The 13184-nt window shown below is 37.1% G+C and overlaps 1 protein-coding gene across 2 annotated transcripts in view; it reads left to right on the top strand.

Annotated features, from left to right (window-relative positions):
- Positions 1 to 12959, top strand: part of PLAG1 (PLAG1 zinc finger) — a 40841-nt gene extending 27882 nt beyond the window's left edge. Inside the window, exons 2-4 of one of the 2 annotated variants that reach the window (XM_040972546.1) lie at positions 5630 to 5728; positions 8752 to 9110; positions 9621 to 10885. In XM_040972546.1, coding sequence (XP_040828480.1) covers positions 8869 to 9110; positions 9621 to 10881 — 1503 coding nt within the window. In that variant the 5' untranslated portion in view covers positions 5630 to 5728; positions 8752 to 8868 and the 3' untranslated portion in view covers positions 10882 to 10885. Of the gene's footprint in view, positions 1 to 5386; positions 5729 to 8751; positions 9111 to 9620 lie in introns of those variants that run through there. The other variant, XM_040972545.1, reaches the window with a different exon arrangement.
- Positions 12960 to 13184: the final 225 nt, after the last annotated feature.

Consider the following 13184-nt stretch of genomic DNA (forward strand, 5'->3'; position numbering starts at 1 on the left):
GATCTGTGGACTACCTACTTTATAATAATAGGTCACTAACAGTTTGGAAATGTTTTAAACAAAAAAAGCTTGAGGAAATCACCTCAGAATAAAGCAGTATTACTTTATGTTTGGATATAATCATGGCTCTTTGCTCTCTCTCTCTCAAACATTATTACTTCCTTTTGTACAATTTAATCTCCTTTCCTCTGTAATGAATTGTGTACAGTTTATTCTCCCTACGTGGTGAAAGTGAAAATTCCCTAGTGTACCACCCCCTTTGTATTTTTAAGTTTACCTAGTTTAATAAGAGTTTGCGATCATAAGGAAACTCCCCCATCTAAGTTCAGTTTAATGCTAACTTGTAAGTTAATGAATCTTTAAAAGAGTGTTTCTAAAGAGAAGAAAAACCCCTCAACTTAATATTTTGTTACATAAAATAAGCAACCAACGAAAAAATATTTCTGAATTGGAAAAAATCTATATGAATATTCCATCTCATCAAGTTATCTGTGCATTCTAAGTACTCATGAAAAATGTATAGGCTGAAGCAACATTCGTAGTGATAGAGATGACAGAAGTAATGGAATTTCTTGGTTCTACTTTGAAATTCCTTGACTTTTTCTTATTCTCTTTTTTATTCTGTTCTATTCTGTTCTATTATTTTAAGAGACTGACAGACAAGGATCTTCCATCCACTGATTCACTTCTCAAATCTTAGCAACAGCCAGGTCTGGGCCAGGACAAAGCCAGAGGCCTGGAACTCCAGCCAGGCCTCCCACATGGGTGGCAAGGACCCAAGTACTTGAACTATCACTTGCTACCTCCCAGGGTACTCATTAGCAGGACACTGCATGAAGTGAAGGAAGACACAGGACTCAACTCGGGCACTCCTGTCTGGGATAGGGATACCCCAAACTGCAGTAAATGCCCACCCTCACATGTTGGGTCTTAAAACTAAAATCTAATCTTTTCTTTGACTATTTTTAAAAATATTTTATTAAATATAAGACATTTCTAAAGTTCAGTAAAGCTAGTTTTTTTTTGTTTGTTTTTTGTGTTTTGGGTTTTTTAAAGATTTATTATTGGAAAGGTGGATATACAGAGAGGAGGAGAGACAGAGAGGAAGCTCTTCCGTCCGATGGTTCACTTCCCAAGCAGGCGCAATGGCTGGCTCAGAGCCAATCCAAAGCCAGGGGCCAGGAGTCTCTTCCGGATCTCCCATGCTGGTGTAGGTTCCCAAGGCTTTGAGCCATCCTTGACTGCTTTCCCAGGCCACAAGCAGGGAGTTGGATGGGAAGCGGGGCCTCCAGGATTAGAACCAGCACCTGTATGGGATCCTGGCGCGTTCAAGGCAAGGACTTTAACCACTACACTACCACGCCAGGCCCCAGTAAGGCTAGTTTAAATGGTAAATTTTCAGAAGATCGTTCTAGAACTACATTTAATTAATTACTGAAAATCAGTTGAAAATGTTAAACACAATCATTCTGAGAGGGTAGCATCATTTCTTTTAATCAGCTTAAATAGAAAAATTGTCCATATTCCCATTATAGAATGAACTCTTCCAGGACCTGCCATGCCTCAGGTCTTTGCTGTCTCTCCTGCTTGTCAGTGCACCTGTGGCTTCTCACACTTCTCTCCACGGTGGGGAGCAGCAGCCCCACAGCAGCCCCCTGTCCTTCCTGCTTCCTAGCTGCTGATACTGGCATCTGGCATGTGCTCACTCTGCAGATGGATGGGATCTACTTGTTCTAGTTGATTCCTTAGTAATAAGACCAATCAGAAAAGGCTTATTTTCTGAAGCAAAGTGTTTCAGACAGCTTTGTTGATTACTGTAATTGCTACTATTTTAAGACTTTTCAAATTGCTAAGTTTCAAAAAAGAAAGATCTCCTTCCCGTTGGCGTATTCAGTTTGCTGACCCACACTGTGTCCACATGATGTTAGGATTGACAGGATTCTGAATGAGTATGTTCTGTCTTACGTAGGACATTGTGTTGCTGTTGAGCACCAGCCCTGTTTTCAGTGTTTTCATTCATCCAATGCTTACTTTACTGCCATTCATGAAACAGTCCTAAGTACCACTGCTGTGAGCCCTGCACCATGCTGCCTACGGGTGGTTAGTGTTTCAGTGTCTCTTAGGATTCATAATGCCAAAGTTGTCTTTTTAAAATTTTTTCTTCACTAATTAATGATTTTATAAACCTTGGAAATTTATTCCTATCAAAGTATCTAAATTATCATTCAGGATCATTGAAGTTGGTTTTTAAAACCACACCTAAATATGCTATGTTGTGTTTCCTTCAAAGTTGAGGCTTTTCAATTAACTAGTTTGTTGATAGTTTCATTCACATTATTCAAAACTCCATGTATGTCATGCACATAAGCTAAAATATTACCAAGTGGTAAGTTTCCTTTTGCAGCCTATCTTGTTTATATGAAAAACATGTTTCTGAGTAAATGTTGATGTTTTCTGAATTGTTTACCAAAGGTATTTTATGATCAGCATGAGGGAGACTAAAGCTTTGATGATTGTTGGCATTCGCCTTTAATTACCAAAATCTGTTCTAACTTTTAAATATGAAAGAGTGATTGATGCAGGTAAGTGCTGTAAAAATTCACAAAGCTCAGGAAGATGACTGTCAGAACTATGGAATTTAAAATGCAGAAAGAATTTAATTACAAGCCTGTTTTTTACTCTCATGGGAATTGGGTTCAGTAGACCCTCTGCCATATGACTCATTTTGCTTGCTGTTTTTTTGTGTGAGTCACTGTTTTCAGAATCATGTGAAATGTAGGAAGATGAAAATGTATGTGTGTAGACAGGTAGAGGAGAGATTCCTGAGTATTTCTGTGGGTACTAAGTAGCCCTGGGCAGAGGGGAACGTCCTATTCTGTGAACAACAAAAACTGAAAGGGGGTTCTGAGCTGCTCTTCCATCTCAGACCAGCTTGAAATGGGTGCATGCGTTCTCTATGTTGAAGAGTCTTCAAATCAAGAAAGGAATAATGTTCCTCTCCTGAAGAGCATAAGCAAGACTCTGATAAGGTGTTCTTAAGTGGACAGTAAAAATACAGATATAGCTTTTCTTGAAGACTTTTAAAAACAGTACTCCTAATACTTTTTGAAAACTTTTTCTTATTTTTGTAAAGTAGAACACAGAAATAATTTTAGTTAGGATTATGTAAATTGTATTTCAATCCAAGTACTTCTAATCAGCTCCCACTTTCTTTTGTTTGGGGAAATAATTGATGATCCTTGAAAATGATTTGGAAACTCAAAAGAACTCAAAATAAGTTCAAATAAGGAATTTATCTGTAAATCTGGAACTGGTTGCTATAAAATAAATGTAAATGATGGCTTTTACTTATCACTTAATTACATGCTGAAAAATATATAGAAGGAATAATTTATAGACTATATAGCTCAAAATAAATGCATATGTATTGAATATTTAATATTCAATATTGAAATACTGAAATGTTCACATATAACAATTTTATTTACAGTAAGCATTAATAAAAATTTTATAAATGCTCACAAGATACAACAAAATTCATATTTTTGGAGAAAGAAAAGTATACAATTGTTTACTAGTCAGATTTGGTTTTAGTTTTTTTTTTCTACTCAGATCTCTAATATTCCAAGTTATTATCATAGTAGTCACTTAAATTGTTTAATATTTACTTTGTAAACTGTCTTAAGCTTTTTAAGCCTTCAATTTATTTCCCTTGAGGGGATCATTATCTGACAGCTCTAACAGAGAAAATAAACACTGTCCCCACTTCTGGCTTTTGATTGTGAGAGTACTTCAGAAGGTTCATGGAAAAATAGAATGAAAAGATGTTTTTTATTGGTGCAAAAAAAGAACATTGAAATCCTTGTGTGATTTTTTGCAGATTACATAGCTTCCATTAACTTTTTGCAGAGCTCTTGCATATAGAATTTCAGATATTTTTTTTGCACCAAAACTAATGTATCCTCTAATTCCATTTTCCCCTGAACTTTTCAAAATGGCCTGGTATGATGACAAGATTAACCCTTGCAAACTGGTTTGCTAACCTGCCTCTGTCATAGACTGCAGTAGAATAAAAGTGAAATAGGAGTATGGGGGTACCAGCCCCTCCTCGACCACGCACATGCTGTCGAATTGTTCAGCGTCTGTGGCAATGATGATAAATGCACCCACCTCTGGAGTCACTGAATTCCAGGGAGGCAGTAATGAAAACCCTCCACACTTGTAAGGTATTTATGTTTTTACCGTAACATCATAACCCAGAATGGTCTCTCATATTCATAACTATCATACCAAAACCTCAGTATAATGTACACTGGGCAAGTAAGTATTTACAACGTTAATTCCGTTGTTTTGCAATGTTAATGTGCCGAATTCAGTTCTTCCATCTATGCATGTCCTATGCTTTACAAAAGAATGGAGCTTTGGCTTTAACTTTTATTTGATCTAAATTTTATTTTTTCTTCTTGTCTTTTAAACCGTAAGAATAATTCTGCTTTTCAAATATATCCTTGGAATTGTTCTAATAATGCTTGAATGTCCTCTGAGAAATATTTTAGTTATACTTCAACAAATTCTTCAACTATGTGAAAGATTTAGGGGGAATTATTGGATTTATGTGTAAATTTATTTTTGTTTAACCTGTCATTGACAAATACCTTTATTATTATACGTTCACCATTTGATTTATATATCCCTCTCATGTTCTTACAGTCATTATTCCTGAATGTTCACCTCCAATAATACATAAAGTTTACTAATATCTCTCTACATTGTACTCTGTGGTAAAAGAGAATTCTGAATTTTTCTGACTTGTGACCACAATTATTTTCACATTTATTTGTGTAACCAAAAATTATTAACTGATCTTTTTCTAGAAGTCTTCTCAGTCCACTAAAAATCATGCTACTAGAAGGTTTTTTTTTAAGCTACTTTAATACTTGGCAATGGCAACTTCCTAAAGCAAGTGATCCTTCTTCCTAACACCTTTTTGTCTCTTGTGTACAACCTGCACTTGGTCTCCCTTGCATGTTTCCGTAATCTAAAGAGCACAAAGCTGTTGCTACATTTCGGCAATTCTTACAGCATTATGAAAAAGAAATTGGCAGGTGTTGCAGGTAACCAGAGTGCAGCTCCGAGAAGCCCCTGTTGCACAAGTGTGCACAGCGTGGGCGGGAGTGCTTTCATCAGGAGTCTGTTCTTTGGTGTGGTTCCAGATGCGCTCTCCAAGACAGAACTGAGTTTGTCTCTCCCGTAATATTATTACACTTAATGAATTTTTGTTCAGTTTGGTTACCTTCAGTAGCCCTACTATCCATTTCTCTCCATATGGAAGTTAAGTTTGGTAAAACATTAAGTGGAACTTGGGAAACGTGGGGAGTCATTCAGCATCACAAATTGGCGTTTATCTAGGTAATACTGTTTTATGTTTTATTTCTGCATTTATTTGGTCATGTAAATGTGCTTAGAACTAATAAGATATGCAAATAGAGAAAAATGCATGACTCATCAGCAGAGTATGGAATGTAAGCATGTGCCATGAAATTGCATTCTCTTGCCTTTTATTTTCCGTCATTTGTGCACTGGTTCCATTTAGAGTATAGTCTATTCTCTTTTTTCCCCTCCCACATAGATTGGCCAAAATGGGAAGGTTTGGATTCCACTCTCTTCCACGAGGAGTTAATGGGACTGGCTAAGATCAAAATCTGAGACTTTTTCCATCTGCAGTCAGGTATGCATTGAACAAAAATAACTATCATTTCATGCATGCATTTTCAAAGTATTTGATTGGTATGTGTATTACAAATATGGTATTTGATTATATAAATGTTGAGTTCAGAACTACATATGTATCTTATAGTGTTAAATGCACCTATGATAACTAATTTAAGTTTTATAATGTATTGAGATGAAAAATTATTATCAGCCATGAAAAAATTTCAGCTGGTCTTAGAGAACTGTAATATTTGAAATCAGTGCAATTCTTCATTGCTCAGTATGTACACACACACGCAAAAAAAAAAGCATTTGTTACTTCAGATTGGGTATCACCAATTTTAATATAACCAAAATATTTAGATATTACCTTATGGTGTGCCAATAACGCTTTCTAAAATAACTTTGAAGTTGTATTTTTCAACTGAAATTCTCTGCCCAGTATAGTTGAATCTTGTAACAAAATGACAGATATGACCAGTCTTTGAAATATTTTCAGATGTCAGTTATATGCAAGGGTTTGAGGTTCTTTATATTCCTTTTTGATTATACAGTTAGAAAACAATCAGCTTGTTTCTCAGAGTGTTCTGATAGATGCATAAAAACATCATATTATATCATATATTGAAAGGTCATGACTGTCAACCAATTACAACAGAGTAGCTGGCTGAGGGAAACCAAGGAGTTGTGTTTTGAGTGAGACTGCGGCAGGATAGGAACAAGTCCTAGAGAGTCAGAGAATCTAAAACCAGAGGGCACACACTGTGTTAGCATGGGTGAAGACAGTCATATTGTGTTCCTGTCCAATTTAAACTGTAAAGGATCCTTTTAGATCATTTGGACAGTGCTCAGGACCTTACCTGTGTCTACATGATAAAGAAGGAAGGCCATGGAAGCCTACTAACTTGAGCAAATGTATAGATGATTGCTGTATTTTGCCTGTTTAGAGACAGTCTGCATTTTGAGCATACACTAAAGCTTATTTTAAAATACAGTTAATTTTGCAAAGGAGAGAGTATTTCAAGTTTTACGCAGAAGTATATATAGCTGGAATCTGTGAAAGTCAGTGTAGCAGGCTGAGCATGCCAAGACACAAATGATAAAGAAGTTGTTTTCATTTCTTAAAAACATAATAAGATGAAAAATCCAATTTGAATGGCAGCTGAATACAATCAGTCACATTTATGTTTCACTTTTAAAAAAAATCAGATCTAAGTTAAAGAATTTATTAGCACGTTAGATTGTCAGGGTCATAGCAAATACATGATAATTGCTACAACAGGGTTACCAGCAACTGTGAGTGTGAAATCGATCAGAGAGAACAGATTCACTATCTTTCATAGACACAATTTTAAGTAAATTGTGTCCCTTCCTCCTTTATCCTAAGGAAGTAATGAGAAATGTGATCAAAGATTGGCAAACATATTGAATGAACCAATGTTCAGAATCGAAAAACTGTGCTCACTTCAGAAGCACAAATACTAAACTTTTAACAATAGAATAGTGAGAAGTCAGGAATATTATTAAGAAAATCATAGAGTATTTCCAAATTATACTGACTTGTACCAATTTCATCCTAACACATTTTTAACCTCTGAATTTTTTAAAGCACTTTAAAATTAAAAATCTGTTACCAATAGAAAGAACACATAAAATATGCATACAATTTAAAGCATAGTCATGAGGTATACTCTGCCATCTTCACTGGGGTTTAAAAACAAAGTTTCTTTCAGTTTAATGTAATTCCATAAAAGGAAGAGCATTATTTCTAATTCCTTTTTAAATTGGGTTCCTTTGTGTCATAATGAAATGGAGTTTCACCATTTGTATCTTAATCTGATTCATTTTATAGTCACTATGGACAGTTTGAAGTGTTGTATTGAAGGGTATGTAAGGCTTGGAAACACACTTTTTATCTGTTGATGTCATGACTGTCAACAAGTCACTGTAAAGTGAATCAAATGAAAATTAGGTTACAGGTGTTATGATTTCTATGGTCTCTTAAAAATAATTCATTATAATAGAATTCACAAATGGTAAGGAATCATTTAACACTTGCATCAGTTCAACATTTGGGAGGCTGATTTTGCTTACTGTGAGGAAAGTTTATAATACTTTCTCACCTCTGTTTTTTTTCAAAGACTTAGAATTTTCTGACTTGAATTGATATACTCTTTCCTGTACAATCTGTATGTTTCACTCTTTCTCAAAACACCAATAATAAATTAAAACTCAAACATACCTCTCTGCCAGCCCAAATCATCTCTGTAGCCTGTATTCTTGTACAGGTGTTATGCATTAAGTCAGAAGTCCAAGCAAGTTGGGATGTCCCAGGTTGACCATCCCCATCCCTGGCTATTGGCAAGGCCCAGTGACTCCAGCTTCTCAACTGACCCCAGTGCTCTCATTGAACATAATCATTTTACAAGATGGAAAAGAGAATTGTTTGTCCTGTTGACTCAGAGATCCCTTAGGGTTTGAACACACAACTAGAGAGTACACATTCACGCTGACCAGAGCCTCTGGTGCCAGTGCATTGAGGACTTACATGGGCTCAGTAGTCCACAGGCACCTGAAAGGGTGTTGCATTGCTTGTTTTGTTTTGCCCCATGAGAGTGGGCCAGAGAGTGACTAAAGCTGACATGCCAACTGAAAGTGTCTGCTGAAACCATGTGTGTTTTTAGTCAGGTGTATCAGATGTATGCTCTCTTGTCCCTTCTGACTGGTGAGGGTTAATAGTGCTCCTTCCAGAGTCGTGTTTTGGTGCATCCTGAAAGTTCCTGAAATCACTACTGCTATGCCTAAGTACAACATTTGTCAGGTGGAATTTTCTGGTATGTATGAACTGTTCATTCTGAGCAATGCATTTATATGTATTTGGACAATTATAAAGAAACCTACAGATATTACAACATCAGACCAGCTGAATCCATTTTATGGTTTCTTTTTTTTTTTTAATTCAAAAGCATCACATAGCAAATAAAACTTTTAAAAATTGAGTTTAGTTACAAACTAGTTGTTTCTTATTTTTTTTTCCAGTCCCCTTTTGCTTTCTTTTACGACCACATGAAACTTGAGAAGCCACCTAAAGCTATATCATTTAGTGGAGTTGGGCAGTTCCCAAGTGTCCAACAAGAAGGCCTGGTTTAGGCTGCGATGGCCACTGTCATTCCTGGTGATTTGTCAGAAGTAAGAGATACCCAGAAAGTCCCATCAGGGAAACGTAAGCGTGGTGAAACCAAACCAAGAAAAAACTTTCCTTGCCAACTGTGTGACAAGGCCTTTAACAGTGTTGAGAAATTAAAGGTTCACTCCTACTCTCACACAGGAGAGAGGCCCTACAAGTGCATACAACAAGACTGCACCAAGGCCTTTGTTTCTAAATACAAATTACAAAGGTATTAAACTCTATTTGTCTTTCAGATTATATTTTCTCTTATGTTGGCCATTTGAAGCCACTGTAAACGTATGTATTTGTATACACATTTTTCAGCTAATTTGCAAAGAAGAAATGTTGGGTATGTTAGACATTGGCTAGTTATTAATATTCTGAATCACATAATTTTGTGTGTTAGTGTCTTTGGATTTTTTTTAAGTAAAATGCTTAACTAAGAGTAGAATTTCCATGTATTGAAATTAGGACCAGAAAAGGTTTGGACATTTACGTGAGTATGTTTAGTCTTGCTCATTTGCATTTGTAACATCAGCTAAAAATCCAGCAAAAACTAAGTGGCAACTTAAATGGCTCAAGTTTTGCAGTATTTAGGTGTATTAACTATCCTTGCAGTACCTATTAATTTGTTAAGGTAATTCTATGTTAGCCTAGTAGTTTAACTTCCCTTGTGAAAAATGAATACATGCCACTTTTGTGGTAATAATTACTTACACACTTATATCTGTGTTTAAAGGCACATGGCTACTCATTCTCCTGAGAAAACCCACAAGTGTAATTATTGTGAGAAAATGTTTCACCGGAAAGACCATCTGAAGAATCACCTCCACACACATGACCCTAACAAAGAGACATTTAAGTGTGAAGAGTGTGGCAAGAACTACAACACCAAGCTTGGGTTCAAACGTCACTTGGCCTTGCATGCCGCCACCAGCGGGGATCTCACCTGTAAGGTGTGTTTGCAGACTTTCGAAAGCACAGGAGTGCTTCTGGAGCACCTTAAATCCCATGCAGGCAAGTCATCCGGTGGGGTGAAAGAGAAAAAGCACCAGTGCGAGCACTGCGATCGCCGCTTCTACACCCGCAAGGATGTCCGCAGACACATGGTGGTGCACACGGGAAGAAAGGACTTCCTCTGTCAGTACTGTGCACAGAGATTTGGCCGAAAGGATCACCTAACTCGACATATGAAGAAGAGTCACAATCAAGAGCTTCTGAAGGTGAAAACGGAACCAGTGGATTTCCTGGATCCATTTACCTGCAACGTGTCTGTGCCTATAAAAGATGAGCTCCTGCCGGTGATGTCCTTGCCTTCCAGTGAACTGCTTTCCAAGCCATTCACCAACACTCTGCAGTTAAACCTCTACAACACTCCATTTCAGTCCATGCAGAACTCGGGATCTGCCCACCAAATGATCACAACTTTGCCTTTGGGAATGACATGCCCCATAGATATGGATGCTGTTCATCCCTCTCACCACCTTTCTTTCAAATATCCATTCAGTTCTACCTCATACGCAATTTCGATTCCTGAAAAAGAACAGCCATTAAAGGGGGAAATTGAGAGTTACCTGATGGAGCTACAAGGTGGGGCACCCTCTTCATCCCAGGATTCACAAGCGTCATCCTCTTCCAAGCTAGCCTTGGAGCCTCAAAGCGGGTCCCTCGAAGATGGTGCAGGGGACCTCGCCCTGTCCAAAAGCTCTATCTCCATCAGCGACTCCCTCAACACACCAGCCTTGGATTTTTCTCAGTTGTTTAATTTCATACCATTAAACGGTCCTCCGTATAACCCTATATCTGTGGGGAGCCTTGGAATGAGCTATTCCCAAGACGAAACACATTCTTCTGTCTCCCAGCTCCCCCCACAAACACAGGATCTGCAGGATCCTGCAAACACTCTAGGCCTTGGGTCCCTGCACTCGCTCTCTGCAGCTTTCACCAGTAGCTTAAGCACAAGCACCACCCTGCCACGTTTCCACCAAGCTTTTCAGTAGGATCCCCCGGTGGGGGGGTTATTATGGATGTGTAGCCCTTGCCTTAGAGGAGTTTTTTTTTAGTGCCTACTTTTAAGACAGTATAAAAGTTTCTGCTTTTGTATAATACCAGTTTTCATTAAGCCAGTATAAGGTAGAAACTAGCTTTTTAAATGAGCTTTGGAACCATTTGTGTTCAGTTATGTTTACCTGGGTTTTTTTTGTCCTGATTCACTGCCAATTGTCATATTTTATGGATTTTATTTCATGTAGGAAAGCCATTATTACTAAAAAGTTTTGCAGATCCCATGTTGAAATTACTTTCAGATCTTAAAATTTCCTTGTTTTTCGCAATAACAATGGCTCTACCTTTTCACATTTGGCTTCTTATATTTTTTGCATTAGAATGTAAATTTTATAAAATCTATGTGAATAACTCAAGAGTTAAATAATTTTTACTAGCCTTTGAATGGATTCCTAATCAAGTGTTTCAGGTGAATGAAGAATCCAGTTTGGGGCAATAACACCATAATCTCAGATCAGTATATTTTGAAGCCTTGCTATTGTCTGGTTAAAATATTTACTGTCTTTATTATAAGCATATAAGGAAAACAAAACCTAAATACAAAGCACCAGTATTTATAGCAAAAAAGAGACTCCTAGTAAGGTAACATGACTTTCCATGTTACGTAGTAGTTGGCCCTAACTTAGAGTACACAGGATATTTTGTCATTTTCAACCTTAGCTTACTATCTTTCCATTTAGTAAAATTAATATTGTATCGCATCACAATCAGTGTATACGTAGATCTCTTTTCATCTTTTCCAGCTTTTGCAGCCGAAGGTTGGATCAGGTGCACAGGCAGTCTTACTCAGATTGATGGTTCTGTCAGTAGGGAATCTAGGGCCATCATGGTGCTTGGGACGGTAGGTGTGTGAATCCCAGAGCTGACTCAGCCTGTATGGTGTGAGAGGTGCCTGAGGAGGGAGGCAGCCATGAAGCCCCCAGTCAAACCCTAGAAGTTGTCTCGGGATCACACCCTCTACCACAAGGATGAAAGCTTGGACTATTTGAGGGGTGAAGTCAAAGCATAGCGGTTACATCAATTCTTGTGGAATTTTTATGACATTTTCCTTTCTCATAAGAGACAAAAACAGAAAACAAAAGTGATGGCCTAGTTCCCCACAGTATCATCTTCATTCAGTGTGAATCCTTTGCTGTTTTCAGATGCAGAATTTGAAGTTTAACACAGTGATGGAAAACCATTTGAGGAATTACCACAAAGTTTTAAGTGACTAAAATAAGCGTTTTAGTCACCTAAAAAATACACACACACACACACACACACACACACACACATATACACAGTAAGCCCCACTTTATGCATCTCCAGGAAATGAGAGGAGTATAGCAAGTAAGTTGAGTTTGTAGAGGACACAGTAAGGTAACTAAACACTGTGTTCATTAATGTGAAAATAGCAATCAAGAGCATTGTATTCACTGAATGAACCCGTTACAATGGGCTTTCCTCAAGTTACATAGCCACCACAGGCTTGAAGGTCCAGTTAGTGCATTTTTTCTAAGGATCATTGGGACATCAACCTAAGAAATGTATATTAAGCACTTGTTAACACCTTATTTGAAGACCCCATCTTGTTGGGGCAGGGGGAAGAGGGAAGTTTATGAAGAGTATGTATCTCTTCTTTAAAAAAAAAAAAAAAGAAAGAAAGAAACTATTTCTGAGCACTCATTGGCCCAGCGTGGGAGTCCCTTCCCCTTTTCTTTCCTGGGGCCAGTTATCACTGCATGTTGAAAAAAAAAATGTTTACCAAGAATTTCTAAAAATGAGTGCAGATTACTGAATATAATACATTATTTAAAATACTTGGGAGTAGTATAATTTGTGCAGAATGTAAATTGTAATAATGTACATGGGTTTCTCTATATATAATACACACACATACATTTATCGCACTTCATAGAATCAAAGTTGCTCTCTGAGGGAGCTTTGGCTCCTGATATTTTATCATGCTCCTGTCTTTTAATCCTAGGAGCAGTAGTTTTTATACTTATGTATTTAAATTTTATTATGGAAAATTACATTTTATTAAAAAAAAGTGTGTTCCAAAGGCATTAAAATTATATATGTTAATAAGGAAATACATTTTTTTTTTAATTTTCAAGCTGCTCCTAAGCTTTTGGTTAGGAGACTGTTTGCTCTGAAAGTAGGCTTTGCGCTCTGCTTCCTGTTTCCTTTCGTTTCTATGAAACAGATTGCTTACTGAAATCTCTAGTTGAATGATTAGTGTTCAATATTGCTTTAA

Source organism: Ochotona curzoniae, unplaced genomic scaffold (genome assembly GCF_017591425.1).
Source record: "Ochotona curzoniae isolate NIBS_2020 unplaced genomic scaffold, NIBS_Ocur_1.0 contig_2318, whole genome shotgun sequence".
Classification (NCBI taxonomy): Eukaryota; Metazoa; Chordata; class Mammalia; order Lagomorpha; family Ochotonidae; genus Ochotona; species Ochotona curzoniae.